Source organism: Lynx rufus, unplaced genomic scaffold, assembly GCF_022079265.1.
Source record: "Lynx rufus isolate CCGP_SWC_20201006 ecotype Redwood Valley unplaced genomic scaffold, mLynRuf1.p SCAF_2, whole genome shotgun sequence".
NCBI classification, from domain to species: Eukaryota; Metazoa; Chordata; class Mammalia; order Carnivora; family Felidae; genus Lynx; species Lynx rufus.
Window position 1 is genome coordinate 174,989,734 of NW_025814834.1, and position 15,157 is coordinate 175,004,890.

A 15,157-nucleotide genomic window follows, 5' to 3' on the forward strand; every position below is an offset into this window, starting at 1 on the left:
TGATCTGCCCATTTCTGTAAGTGGGGTATTGAAGTCCCCTACTATTATGGTCTTATTATCAACGCATTTATTTATGTTTGTGATTAATTGATTTATATATTTGGGTGCCACCACATTTGGAGCATAAATGTTTACAATTGTTGGGTCTTCTTGGCGGATAGACCCCTTAATTATGATATAATGCCCTTTTTCATCTCTTGTTACAGTCTTTATTTTAAAATCTAGATTTCTGATACAAGTGTGGGTACTACGGCTTTCTTTTGTTGACCATTAGCATGATAGATGGTTCTCCATCCCCTTACTTTCAATCTGAAGTTGCCTTTAGGTCTAAAGTGGGTGTCTTGTAAACAGCGTATAGATGGAACTTGTTTTCTTATCCATTCTGTTACCCTGTGTCTTTTGATTGGAGCATTTAGTCCATTGACGTTTAGAGTGAGTACTGAAAGATATGAATTTATTGCCATTATGTTGCCTATAGAGTTGGAGTTTCTGGTGGTGTTCTCCGGTCTTTTCTAATCTGTTTTGCTTTTGGACTGTGGTTTTTTGTTTTGTTTTGTTTTGTTGTTTTTGTTTTTGTTTTTTCTGTCTTTTCTCCCCTCAGAGAGTCCCCCTTAAAATTTCTTGCAGGGCTGGTTTGGTGGTCACAAACTCCTTTAATTTTTGTTTGTCTAGGAAACTTTTCATCTCTCCTTCTATTTTGAATGACAGCCTTGCTGGATAAAGAATTCTTGGCTGAATATTTTTCCAATTCAGCACATATCCTGCCACTCCTTTCTGGCCTGCCAAGTTTCTGTGGATAGGTCTGCTGCAAACCTGATCTGTCTTCCCTTGTAGGTTAAGGACTTTTTTTCCCTTGCTACTTTCATGATTCTTTCCTTGCCTCAGTATTTTGTGAATTTGATTATGATATGCCTTGTTGATGGTCTGTTTTTGTTGAATCTAATGGGAGTCCTCTTTGCTTCCTGGATTTTGATATCTGTGTCTTTCCCCTGGTTAGATAAGTTTTCCACTTTGATTTGCTGACATAAGTTTTCTACCCCTTTTCCCCTCTTCTCATTTTCTGGGACCTCTATGATTCTGATATTACTCCTTTTTGATGAGTCACCGAGTTCTCTAATTTCTATATCATGCTCTTTTGCCTTAGTCTCCCTCTTTTTTTCTGCCTCATTTTCTCCCTAAGTTTCCTCTGTATTGCTGATTTGCTGCTCTGCCTGATCCATCCTTGCCCCTGTGGTATCCATTTGAGATTGAAGCTCATTTATAGCATTTTTTATTTCATCCTGAGTAGCTTTACTTCTTTTATCTCTGCAGAAAGGGATTCTAATCTTATCTCAACCCTAGCTCGTATTCTTATTATTGTGACTCTAAATTCTGGTTCAGACATCTTGTTTGTATCTGTATTCATTACATCCCTGGCTGTCATTTCTTCCTTTTCTTTGTTTTGTGGTAAATTCCTTTGTTTTGTCATTTTGAAGGAAAAAAAAGGAATTAATAAAGTAAAAAAGAAAAAAAACCCTTAAAATTAAAATATTAAAAACGTTCAAAGAAATCAAATAAAGGATGCTAGATCCTCAATGTCTTTTGGTCTGGTTGTTGAAACAAGCTGGACAGATTAGAGAAAAAAGGGAAAGATAAGAAAAGATAACAAAGACAAAAGAAAAAGAAAGGAAAAAGGAAAACGTTTGAAAATTTGAAAAATGAATACAATAAAATAAAATGAAATGATGAAAGTAAAATAGAATTTTAAAAATTTATGAAAAAGTAAAAAATATAGTAGAAAAAAATGAAAGAAAAATCTTTTTTAATAATAATGGAAAATAAAAATAAATTCTTTCTTTCTGTATTCAAAAATGAGAAAAGAGAAAAAAATTGAATAAAAGGACCAGCAAACAGAATTAAGAATGATACAACTGGTTTCCCGTAGAAGTCAAGCTATGAAGCAGTTTATAGTCTGTAAACTAAGCAGGTTGAGAGTCTTGTGTTTGTCAAGAGCACTGTTGGCCCAGTTGGGCGGGGTTTAGTGTAATGGCTCAGTTCTCCACTAGATGGTGCTGCTTAGCTTATTGGGGTGGATTGCTGTGGTGTGTTTAGGCATGTATGTGCATGCATGGGAGGGGTGAAAATGGTGTCACCCTGCTACCCAGTCTCTAGTATCAGAACTCTGTGCTCTCCACAACTGGCAGTCAAGCACCCCTCCTTAGTCTCCGGCTTGTGTCCCCTCCCCACTTCTGCACTGTCTGTGACTAAGCTGTCAGGCTGCCAGGTAGCACCTCCATCCTGAGTTTTATCTCAGATGTGGCTGTGTTTCCCAACACCTCACTTCTGAGGGACTGTGGCTTTGACCCACTCAGATCCTCTGGCGGAGAGTCTCGCTGAGCAATGGCTGGGTGTGGACCACCCCCGGAATGTTTGCAAGACTGTGCTGCTGCTGATGCCCAGAGACTGCCCCTGGGTGCCAGCCCGCCTCAGAAAATGTTTGCATGATCTTTTACCAGCAGTGTTTCAGGGTTTATGGAAAATCACAACACGCATCTGGCTCCAGGCTTTGCTCTTAACATCCTTGTTCCAACACCAGTGAATGTGGTTGTTCTCCGGGGTCTGCTGGTACCTTTGCCTGTGGGGTGGCTGCACAGCCTCTACCAAATGTCCCCAGCAGGGGAACTGCCACTCCCCATGTGTCCCATGGACCCCTTGGACCTTGGTCTCTGCTCTTGGGGATTCATCCTTCCCACCAGAACACTGCCAGGTATTGAGCTGCAGAGTTTCAGACTGTGCTCCCCCTCTTTATAGAGTCTTAATGGAATTTAAACCCTCTACTTTCTCCTTTCTCCCTTTTTTGTTCAGTCCCTGTGGCTGTTTCCACTTTTCCACTTTCTCTCCAGCTCCTTTTGGTGGGGGGTGCTTTTCCCATACTCTCCCCCCCACACCCCCCCGTCTCTGTCCTCTCTCTGCAAGTAAAAACAGCTCCCTGCCCTCTGTGGCTTCTCTCCTCTGGTTCACCTCTCCATGCTGTGTACCTGCCTAGTTCTGTGGTTCAGGTTGTGCAAATTGTTGTGTTAATCCTCAGGTCAGTTTTCTAGGTGTGTAAGATGGTTTAGTGTTCATCTGGCTGCATTTCATGGAGTAGAGACGCAAAAAATCTTCCATGTTGTTCTGCCATCTTGGCATGATGGATTAGATTTTAAAACCTTTCTTTTATGAAAACAAAATACTAATTTGTGTGGAAGATTTTTGCCCTCAATACGTGTTCTTAATATATATCATACTGACAATAATGGGTTATCTTTGGGAGTGAGTGTACTGTTAGTGTTATACATGGAGAGAGAGGGTGGGCATTCTCTTCTGGGCTTCTCTAATACTATATTTTATGAGCTTTTTTAAAAGTAATGAGTATATTGTTCTTTTATTAAAATACTGATAGAAAATTTTTTTTCATTCCTATGCCTTTTTCTTTGTTTCTTGCTACTTCTTTTTTGCTTTTTTTAAGTTTTTAATTCCAGTTTTCATACAGTGTTATATTGGTTTCAAGTGTATAAATACAGTGATTCAACACTTCGATACAATACCTGGTGCTCATCACAAGTGCATTCCTTCATCCCCATCACCTGTTTAACCCATTCCTCCTCTTTCTCCCCTCTAGTATGAGTGTGTCTTGTATAATTAAGAATCTGTTTCTTGTTTTGTGTCAAGTTTTTTCCTTTGCTTGTTTGTTTTGTTTCTTTTTTTTTCAGTGTTTGTTTATTTGAGGGATCAAAAGTGAGAGACGGGCAGAGAGAGAATCCCAAGCAGGCTCCACGCTGTCAGCACAGAGCTTGACCTGGGGCTTGAACCCACAAACTGAGGTCGTGACCTGAGTCGAAATCAAGAGTTGGACAGTTAACTGACTGAGCCACCCAGGCGCCCCTGTTTTGTTTCTTAAATTCCACATATGAGTGAAATCATATGGTATTCATCTTCCTCTGACTGACTTACTACACTTAGCATTAGGTCTTCAAGTTCCATCCATGTAATTGCAAATTGCAAGATTTCATTCTTTTTCATGACTGAATAATGTTTCTTTGTATATATATGCCACATCTTCTTTATCCATTCATCAATTGATGGACACATGAGCTGCTTCCATATTTTGGCTATTGTAAATAATGCTGCTGTAAACACAGGGGTGCAAATATCCTTTCAAATTCATGCTCTTGTATCTTTTGGTTAAATACCCAATGGTGCATTGCTGGATCATAAAGTAGTTCTATTTGTAACTTTCTGAGGAGTCTCCATACTGTTTCTCACTGTGACACCAGTTTGCAGTCCCACTAACAGGGCGCCAGTGTTCCTTGTTCTCCACATCTTCACCAACACCTGTTTCTTATGTTTTTGATTTTAGCCATTCTGACAGGTGTGAAGTGATATCTTGTTGTTTTGACTTGTATTTCCCTGATGATAAGTGACGATAGGCATCTTTTCATGTTCTGTTGGCTATCTGGATGTCTTCTTTGGAAAAATCTCTCTTCATGTCTTCTGCCCATTTTTTTAATTGGTTTATTTGTTTTTTGGATGTTGAGTTTTTATATTTTGGATACCAGTCCTTGATCAGATATATCATGTGCAAATAATGGTAGAAAATGCCTTTAAAATGTAATGACATAAAGATAAATTTTTAAAAATGTTCTCATAACTAAGTTCATTTTTTTCTGTCATTAATTCTTGTTCTAGGCTTGTGTGGACGTCAGAGCCAGTTCAGTGTTTTGGCAGCAGATGGAATTTGCAGATAGCCTCCAGGGTCATCCCAAGTTGCCAGAATGGTTATCCACACACCCTTCTCATGGAAATCGAGCTGAGCACTTGGATAGACTCATACCTCAGGTGAGCTAAGACTGTATAAGGCAAGACTTTATTTTTACTGTATCACTTATTTTTAATGTTGTTACTTCTTATGTTTAGAAAAAGAGAGTTCTAGTCTAGCCTATCAATTATTTTGATTACTGTAATCATGGGTTATCAGTTTTCAAAAGACTTGACTGAAAAGTAAAATCCTGTTTGTCCACAGTCTTGGGGAATAAATTGGAGTAGAGTTGACTTTTCTTGTTGGTGGATGGTTTAACCTTTTTAGTATCATACCTTTTAAACTTAACTGATTTGGCTAAAGTCTAAGACTCAAGGCATATTTTTTTTCAACATATTGATCCTAATTTAGTATCTTCTTGGTGATTTAACCTTTGTTAAAAAGCTTGTTAAAAATACCCATTAATGACTTGTACAAAATTTTTAGGTCAGTTGGTTATCTTGATATTGATGCTAGAATTTGTTTTCTTAGAAAAAAAATCTCTTTGTATTAGTTTCTTTTTAGTTATTTGTTTATAAAGGTAAAGTATGTGCTATGTAGTGTTTTGGTTTTTTTGTTTGTTTGTTTTTGGGTAGAACTCCTGAATGGATCAAGTTGAAGCAGCTTTCCCTCAAGTAGTTTTTACTATCTTCTGAAAATCTTTTGACTTAACATCATTCAAAATGTGTTCTTTAGTTATCACATCAGTGCAGAATGCATGTCAGACATCTCTAAGCCAGGCTACATCTCTTTTCTGTTTCACTTGCATTAAATTTGCTGGTTGGTTGTAAAAGCGGAATATTCTTTAGAATTTAAGAATTGGTATTGGGCTGTTTGCTAAAGGATAACAACAGATCCAGGTGTATTATAAAAGTATCTTTCAGTATAACTTCAAATTCAACTTAAGAAATATTGAGTACATATTATAAGAAAGAAATGATGCTAGTAGGTACAGGGGATACAATAGAAGTAAGATATGGTTCTTGATACTTTCATGCTAAGTACAAATTGATTCTTAATACAACAGGGAATATGACCTCTCATAAGAAAAGTTGAAATGTAGTGGTATGCAATTTGAAGGAATAGTAGCCTGCATCTAGTTTAAGATAAGAAACAATCACAAGATTCATTCATTAATTTATGTGATCAGTATTTGTTGATACTCATTACTAATCTCCTATTCTGTGTTCTATTGCTGGGAATGAGCAAGGACAAAACAGGCTTTGTTTTCTTGGAGCTAGCATTTTACTTAGGTAATGCAAATAATAAACAAACATACGTGTGGTATGTCAAGTGGTGATAAGCACGATGGGAAATATAAAGCATGTCAAAGGTAATAGAGAGGGCTGGGCAGTGGAGAAAGTCTGCTAGTTTCTGTTCATGTGTTAAGAAGGGCCTCACTGAATAGAACCTGGAAAGAAGCCAGGGAGCCAATCTTATGCATATTTGGTGGGAGTCTTTTAAGCTGAGGAAGCAGCAAGTGCACAGGACCTAAAGTGAAAGCATGTTGGGTGTGTTCATGGAATAACAAGGAAGACATTGGGGCTGAATGGAGTAAGGAAAGGTGGGAGAATGCTTGAAACTTAAGGGGAACAGACGATGGAAGGTCATCTAAATCACTGTAAGGACTTGACTTTTATGTCAAGTGATGGGGGAAAGCTAGTAGAGGGTTTTCAGCAGAGTTGACCTGACTCCTGTGTTTTACAGTGATCACTGGGGCTCCTGTGTGGAGAGTGGACTGTAGTGGGGAAAGGGCAGAATCAGAGAGACTAGTAGGCTCTTGCAATAATCCTAGTAAGACGTTATGGAGGTGGAAGAGAGAAAGAGAAGTGGTGAGATTTTGGATATATCTTGAAAGGAATAATGAGAGAATTTGTTGACAGTTTGGGCATACTTTGTACCTTTCATGAGTACTGGGGGATAGCCAGACCTTTCTAAATATACTTCGTTTATACTCCTAATTTGAAGGAAAAAATTTTGAGAAAGAAACATAAGTGAAATTTACTTGATATAATGTATAATAATCCTTCATCTTAAAATAGGGCAACATAGAACTGGTATCGTATGTGTTTCATTAGTAATTTATGAGTGCTGAAGGTCACTGGCTCTGAGAATCTTCTTGGTCCTCCCTGAGACCCGGGACCTTGTACCACCTTGGGAGGTTTAGCCTGTCTCTAAAGTCATAATAACCACATGGTTTTCTTTCAGAATTTCTTTTCTTTGCATATTTGCTCAGTGAAATTCTAAAAGTATATGGTTTGCATAAAGTGAATAATGACTTCTAGCCAACTTTCATCTGAAGCCTGTCCTAAAGTCTGTAAGAAATATGCGTTAGAGAAATCTTTAAAATAATAATGAATTGATTAGTAAGTATGAGGAAAAGTGATTGGAGACGCAAATGTTATTTGGCAACCAATGATGAAAAACACAGGGAGATTTTTTTCTTCTAAAAATAAACTATCCTAGTTTAGAAACTTAATTTGAAAACCTCATATAATTTCTTATATTTTCCCCCCAAGTGATTAAATTCAATTTGAAAGTAATAAAACTCTACTACAATATTGGGAATAATTCAGTGGTTGAAGTGAAACTGATAGTACAAGAGTATATTGTTAATTAGAATACATAGTCATAATTCAGAGATTGGAATTCCCTAACATTGTAAGTCTAATTTCTGTAATGAAAGAAAGCAGTTCCTCAGGCAGTATATAGAATTATGTGAATCTATAGACTACTACTAATAAAGACTACTTTTTGTTGTCGTTGGTTTTTTGTTTTTTGTTGTTTTTTTGTTTTGTTTTGTTTTTTACTTAAGTGAGTGCAGTGTTATATTCTATCTAAAGCTTCTGTCTTTGACATTGCTGACAGTAACCCTGGAGTGATACACATCTCAAAGATAGTTGGGAATACCGCGCCATAGGACAGAGAAATCTAGGCAAGAGATGAGGATTTCAGAGCTACTTGAAAATGTTATAGTTGAAGCAGAATGGATGAGTTCACTTAGGAAGTAAGCAGAGAAAAAGATGCTGGACAGAGTTAACTGTATAAGGTAGTTTCCCTATTTAATTAGTAGGATAAAGATTGAGCTTCTGGTAAATCAGATTTATAAGAGGAGAAAAGATCAGGAAAATCAGGAAAGTAAGATGATTTGGTTCTGTGAGAACCCAAATCTTGATAATTTTTATTTTCTAAAAAAATTTAGCTTATTAAAGATTATATATTTCTTTTTTTTTTCAATGTTTTTATTTATTTTTGGGACAGAGACAGAGCATGAACGGGGGAGGGGCAGAGAGAGAGGGAGACACAGAATCGGAAACAGGCTCCAGGCTCCGAGCCATCAGCCCAGAGCCCGATGCGGGGCTCGAATTCACGGACCGCGAGATCGTGACCTGGCTGAAGTCGGACGCTCAACCGACTGCGCCACCCAGGCGCCCCAAGATTATATATTTCTTATTGGATTCCTTGAATGTCATCAAAGAAATGTATTATTTTCTACCATAGCATATCAACATTTATTTTAAAATCTGTATTTTGTGCATTCAACAAATATTTATTGATTACATGTTATGTCAGACCATAGATGTTATGAACATAATAGACAAAAAACCTTGCCCTAATGAAGCTTATTATGCAGTAAAGGGAGACAGACAATAAATAGCATTAATTAGTAATGTATAGAATAAATTACTGATACATTGCATATTAGTAATGACTGTTGATGAGGAAAATACAAGAAGAACAATGTATTAGCTTGGGCTGCCACAACCAGAGATTGTGTGGCTTAAGCAACAGAAATTAATTTCTTCACAGTTCTGAAGGCTAGAAGACCAAGATCAAGGTTCTGGCTTAAGCAACAGCAATTACTTTTTTCATAATTCTGAAGGCCAGAAATCCAATAATTTTCTTGCAGATTCAGTTTCTGGTAAGGTCTTTCTGGTTTGCAGATGGCTGCCTTCTAGAACATTGTGTCCTTACGTGGGGGGAGATAGCGTGTTGATGTCTCTTTCTTTTCTTGTAAGGGCATGTTAATCCCTTCATGAGGGCTCCCCCCTCATGACCTCATCTAAACTTAATTACCTCCCAAAACCCCATCTCTAAATACTGTCATAACATTAGAGGTTAGGGGTTCAACGTAAGAATTTGGGACAGGGGGAACTATTCAGTCCATAGCAGATAGATAACGTGTGAGCACAGGTGGTAGAGGTGTTGGAATAGCTCTTTGAAATGGGGCCAGTCCGAGAAGGTTTCACTGAGAAGATGGTATTTGAATGAAGAATTGAAATAAATGAAAGAATGAGCCATGTGGCTTCCTAGGACAACAGCTTTCCAGGCAGAAGAAATAGTAAGTACAAGGCCCTAGGGCAGGAGTGAGCCTGGTGTATATGAGAGACTACAGGGAAACCAGTGTGGCTGGATGGGGAAGCAAGGGAGAACGCGGGATTTGTAGTCAACGTAAGGACTTTGGATTTTGCTCACAGATGGGCCACCAGTGGAAAATTTTGAGCAGGGGACTAGAAGAGTAATAGGATTGACTTACGTTTGGAAAGAATGTGATCTGTAGCTCCTACAAAGCACTAAAATCGTATAATTTTGAAGTACTTTAGTATATTGTTTAGAAAATAGACTAGTTATTTGTTTTGTTGTTTTGCTTTTAAATCAAGAAAATGCCCCCAAGTTAGAAAAAATATATACCCTTGCTATTCTTTTAATGTGTATAAAGCATGTAGAAATGCCTATTAAATATAATTCACTAGCATTTAAAAAGGATAAGTATAGGGTTATAGTATTAATAATATTTGTAGTTAATAAGATGATATGCTATAATTTTATTTACTTGAAATAATCAGTTAAATTTAGGAAACAAATACTCCACGTATTTTGGTTACCATAACAACTTGGGTGAAAAATTGAAGAACAGATGTTACATCAACCTGTTGATGTTTAGTGGTATGACAGTTTTAAAATTCTACTCACACTGTTCAGATTTTAAATTTATGTATAACGTAAGTTGTCCTTGAAAGAGATAACGTTATTTAACTTTCTTCCTATAAAGACTGTTATAAAATATGGATGAATAGATGTGAATAAGGGAAATTGTAAGATAACCCAGGGTAGAAATTTACCTGAAAGATATATTTTATAACCAAAAGCATTTAGACTGAATTTTTAATTTTCTGTTTCTCTCACCACCTTACTCTCTGCCATCCTTTTCTTGGTTGGGGGGAAGAGGTGGAGAATGACAGAATATAAAGGAAAAACATTTCAATGGCCTTATTGTTGTTTGGGGTTATATTATTATAATAATTTTGAATAAGATTTATTTCTTAATGTTTCTTAGAGCTTTCAATGTCAGCCTTATTTTTAAACTGTTTTTTAAATCTTGATGTTCAAATTTACCACGTTCAGTTTTTATAGCTGCTAGCAGGCTATAAATGCATTCATTTTAATCTCATTTTATCTTGAATTCTTTAAACTTTCAGGAAGCTGGGAGTTGAAGTCCTGTAAATCTCTCTTATGCATTTATAATTGGACAAAGTAAATGCATAAATCGTTAATATTAAACATCTCACGAGTTAGGAAATACGAGTGTTTAACACTGAAGTGAAATGTCGTTGTTGGCCAGTGTACACAAGCATACACTGTTCACCTTACAGAATTTCATTTTGTCTGACGTGGAGAGTGTGGAGGAAAAGGCAAATATCATAGCCGCTGCTGTAATTGAATTGGCCTCTGAATCATATAAAGCCAGGAAGCCTGACAGTAACATTGTCTAAAACCTTAAAAAAACATTATGGTGCATGTGATGTGTATCTACTTGAGGCTGAAGTGAATGGGCTATTAGAAAAAAAAATGCTTTTAGAGGAAAGAAAAGTATGATATCTTTAGAAAACATTAAAAAATTGGAGGTGATTTTTTTTTCCTCTTGAAATGACTTGGTTTCTACTTTCAAAGGAAGCTTTTAACCTAATTATAAAGCTTCTGTGGCCAATGGTTTTTTTCTCCTGTTTTTTTCTTTCTTTAAAACCTAATTATTGGGGTGCCTGGGTGGCGCAGTCGGTTAAGCGTCCGACTTCAGCCAGGTCACGATCTCGCGGTCCGGGAGTTCGAGCCCCGCGTCAGGCTCTGGGCTGATGGAGCCTGTTTCTGATTCTGTGTCTCCCTCTCTCTCTGCCCCTCGCCCGTTCATGCTCTGTCTCTCTCTGTCCCAAAAATAAATAAACGTTGAAAAAAAAAATTAAAAAAAAAAATAAAACCTAATTATTATAGTTTTATTTTTTATGAGTGAGTAATTGATAACTGTTTTCCTTGATATATAGAGCCCAGAAGAGTCCTGATGTGCACTAGCAGTTGCATAAATACTTCAGTTGTTACTGGGAATAAAATACACCCATTTCATAATATATCATTCTCACGTCAGGAGTGTTTGATTATAAATTTATTTGAAAACTTTTTCTTATCTTTCTAGAAGAAAATTGACCTGTGCCAAGTTGGCCTTAAATTTAATTGTTTGTATTTATTAAAATTTTAGTTGTTTATAATTATTTTTTAGACCCCTTAAAAAACTAATCCGACTCCAATTTTCATTGTAGTTTATGAAAGAAAATGAATTAGAGGGAAAAAAAAATTTTTAAGGTAAAATCATGACTTACGCAAATATAAGATGAACAATATCTGAGATTTTCTTTAACTTACTATTACTGAAAGAGCCAGTAATAGGTTACAGGGAGCTTACAGGAGAATTTAAGAACCATAAGAATATAGACAAGTAGGAATGCTGAAATGACTTTATAAATAAATGCAAAATTGATCTGTTATGAGGCAATAATCAATTGCATTCCACCAGATGGTTCACTTACATTTCTGTGGATAAGTATTTGCATTGTTAATAGTTTTCTACTACTTACAGAGTTGTAAAACAACTCTAGGGCCATGAAAGGCAGAGGTGACCCTGAAGGATGCACTTGAGAGGATACCCCGATGATCTTTTTTGCCCATTTCCAAGTCTTTCACATTTTTTTCGGTTTTTATTTTCTGTTGTCATCCGTTTGTCTTTCAAGTAAAGGTAATAAATCAAATCATCCTGTCAGGCTTATATATACATGGAAGGATTTGTTATTTTTAAGTAGTCACATAACCATCATCCTTGTTGTATTTATTTTCTGTCTCTCTCTCTCTCTCTCTTTTTTTTTTTTTTACTGCTTATTTATTCTTGAGAGAGAGAGACAGAGTGTGAGTGGGGAGGGGCAGAGAGAGATGGGACAGAGAATTTGAAGCAAGCTCCAGACTCTGAGCTGTCAGCACAGAACCTGACATGGGGCTTGAACTCATGGACCGTGAGATCATGACCTAAGCTGAATTTAGACCTTTAACTGACTGAGCCACCCAGGTACCCCGTTTTTGTTTGTTTTTAAACATGCCATTGACTTGCTCAACAAATCTAGCCCCACAGTCTATATTTATTGATTGTTTTGTTTTTTTTGGTGAGATTGTCTAACCTAACTTGTGTTAAAAAACAAAATTCAGCTGAGTAAATTTAAAGATTAAATTAGCTTTATTCAGTGATTAATGAATTGGGCAGTATCCCATCTAGCAATGGAAAGGAGCTCCAAAGAGCTGAATGAAATAGCGACTTCTGTAGGCAGAAGGGCACAGGGAAAGAGGGGTTACCTCATCCTTCTTTGGGGGAAAGAAGGGGACCATCTGGCAGATGACCTCACTAAGTGCTGACCAGGAAAATCCAGATTTACTGGTTTAAAATTCTATTTCTGGAAGAGGTTGAAACTGCAGTTAGATTAGTAGTTAAAGTCTTGGTTTGATGATGTGGGGCTTATCAGAGGTGACTCTATTTTGGGCCTATTCGTTCTTTTTTTTAACACTTGTTTCTCTATATACCTGTAGACAGAAGTTAAGTTTTGACAAGAATATTTGATAGGCAGTGAAGCTATGCTTTTCATATTAGGATTTCCTTAATCTGGCTGCTCCACATTAGTGTTGACACATTTGATCAGGGATTTGAATGGTGGTGGCCTGACCCTTCCTTTGTCAACATGGTTTTCTCTCGTAAGGCCAGCACGTGATTGTGGGGTAATGCTTTTAGGACTCTGTAGCCAGGTTTTCATCAACCTGAGAAGTTTCTTGATTGAGGGGACTATCATTGTCCTCTGTCTTAAAAGGCTTACCTGTATGTGCATCTCCAGGAGGAATCTGTATAGAACAATGAAGAAGGAGCTCAGACCAACCGAATCAAATCTAACGGAATAAAAGATGTTGCAGCCACATTTTTCTCCCGTGAAGAGTAGATTTAAGAGGTAGTTAAGAGAGGTTTTTAAAACATCACAATGATGATGAGTACATAATAGTTGGAAAGAAAGGTGATCATAGGTAATTGTATTTAAAAGACATTTAGCGTCTGAGTGCCCTTAACTAATAACACCAAAAGGACCCTCATCTAAACTAAATCTAAAATAACAATCACAAAAAGCCTCTGAAATGCCCATGAAATGCCCATTTTCTTCCAGTAGGATAAACTTCAAAGAGTAGAAAAATCTGAAAAGAACAAAAAACAAAAACCCCAAGTCTCAGGTATAATTTAAAAGCTTTACTGCATTGGAGAAGACAGGCTAGGTGCCCCCTGAAGCTGGCATGAGAAGGCTGATCTAACTACATTGAAAGTGACAGAAGAAGAAAGAGTGATTTTACAAACGTAAGATACATCCGTTCCAGAAAATTGCTAAACTTGTGAATACAGCAGACAAGCTCTAAAAGTTTCAGTGGAGGCTGGGAAGAGCAGAATTGATGCCCCAGAGCAAAGACTTATTGATGCTGGAGATAAAGGAACATAGCACAACCAAACTAAAAGACCCACATCTAAAAAAAATATCCGAAAAATGGAAGAATACTGAAAAGACACAAGTCGGGCTGCATATAATAGTGGTAAAGTCCAGAACCTTCACTTACGCCTTAGTTTCTTTGGCTGTGATTTCTGTATCACATGTTTGATTTAGATAACACTTCTCAGAGTGGGCTTTTAGAAGAATCCCAAAGCATTATGGCTGAGAAACCCTGAAATGATGTTGCCTAGGTATATAAATCTATCAAGTGTTTAATCTTCATTGCAAAGACAGGATTTTACAAGCTGCCATATATAAAGAGAAAATTTAAAGACACATATGAGTAAGAATGACTTTAAATTTTTCCTTTTAGACTTTGGAGAAGTATAAGAGTTTAGGGGAAAAGAGATAAAACAACGAACAATGGAGGTAATACACTCGAGTGTGCTATCTAGCCAAACCAGCTTTTCTTTCTTTTGAAATAGAAGAAACTTTAATACATGGAACACATAAAACAATATGCCACGAAGTATTCAGCAGCAGTTCTCTTTCCAGAATCTACTGACGATCAAGAATTAGATAGAGTATGTAGTTTAGTTTGTTTATCTATGACTGTGATTATAGCTTCCACCCTACTATTCTTAGAAAACTACAGAGCAAGTAAGGAATTAACAAAGAATTGAGTTGAAAATATGAAAAATAAGATTCAACTGACATAAAAAACGAAATGCTAGGAAAAAGATGTATTTTTTCATAAAATACAAATACGTAAAATACTAAACTTTCATAAAAATATTAGTCGTTAACTTGGGCAGAAACGTGTATACTTAATATAAAAATGTTGTGGTTCAAATTATCAGAACATAGTACATTAAAATTAATATAACAAAAATTAAAATATGGGCAACTACATGAAAATTAAAATTGTTGTACATATAGGACAATAGAGAAATCCATAAACAGTGAGAACATGCCTTAAAATAAAAAAATTTTGTAGTGGTTGTAGTTATATTTTCATGGATTGAGTGTCAAACATATATGTCAAAAAATTATCAATTTAAATGTCTGTATTAGTAATAGAGAAAAAGAGAAAGGAAATTGAGAAATACAGTGTGCCCCAGACAGGGAAAATAAAATTAAGTAGAAATAAACAAAATTTTAATAGTTAATTGTTTTAGAAATTGTGTCAAAGTGGAAATTATTGAATCAGACAAAGAGTAAAATATAAATAGGATCAGTAGAAAAGCTACAATAATTAAAATGCAGGAAAACCAAAATACTTGAGAGCATGTTATTTTTAGGTAGATGGTGTTAATTAATGGCTCAGGTCAAGATCAGAAGTAATTAAAATGTGTGCATGCATAAGTGTATGTGTAAGAGAGAGAACTGCCTATGTGGGTACATCTAGAAGTAGAAATTGTAACGAGAATGTACCCCCTTAAATTAATTCTCGGGGAAAGAGGTAAGGTATAATTAAATCAAATAAATAAAAACGACTGTATTAGAAATC

At 36.3% G+C, this 15,157-nt stretch overlaps 1 protein-coding gene across 3 annotated transcripts in view; it reads left to right on the plus strand.

The window, feature by feature from the left end:
- The window catches only part of OMA1 (OMA1 zinc metallopeptidase), a 75,102-nt gene that overhangs the window by 52,491 nt on the left and 7,454 nt on the right, over positions 1-15,157 (plus strand). For all 3 annotated transcript variants that reach the window (XR_006962812.1, XM_047084239.1, XM_047084240.1), the window contains exon 8: positions 4,708-4,857. Coding sequence is in view for 2 of the 3 variants with exons in the window: in XM_047084239.1 (XP_046940195.1) it covers positions 4,708-4,857 (150 nt within the window). In the remaining variant the exon portion in view is untranslated. The remainder of the gene's footprint in view (positions 1-4,707; positions 4,858-15,157) is intronic.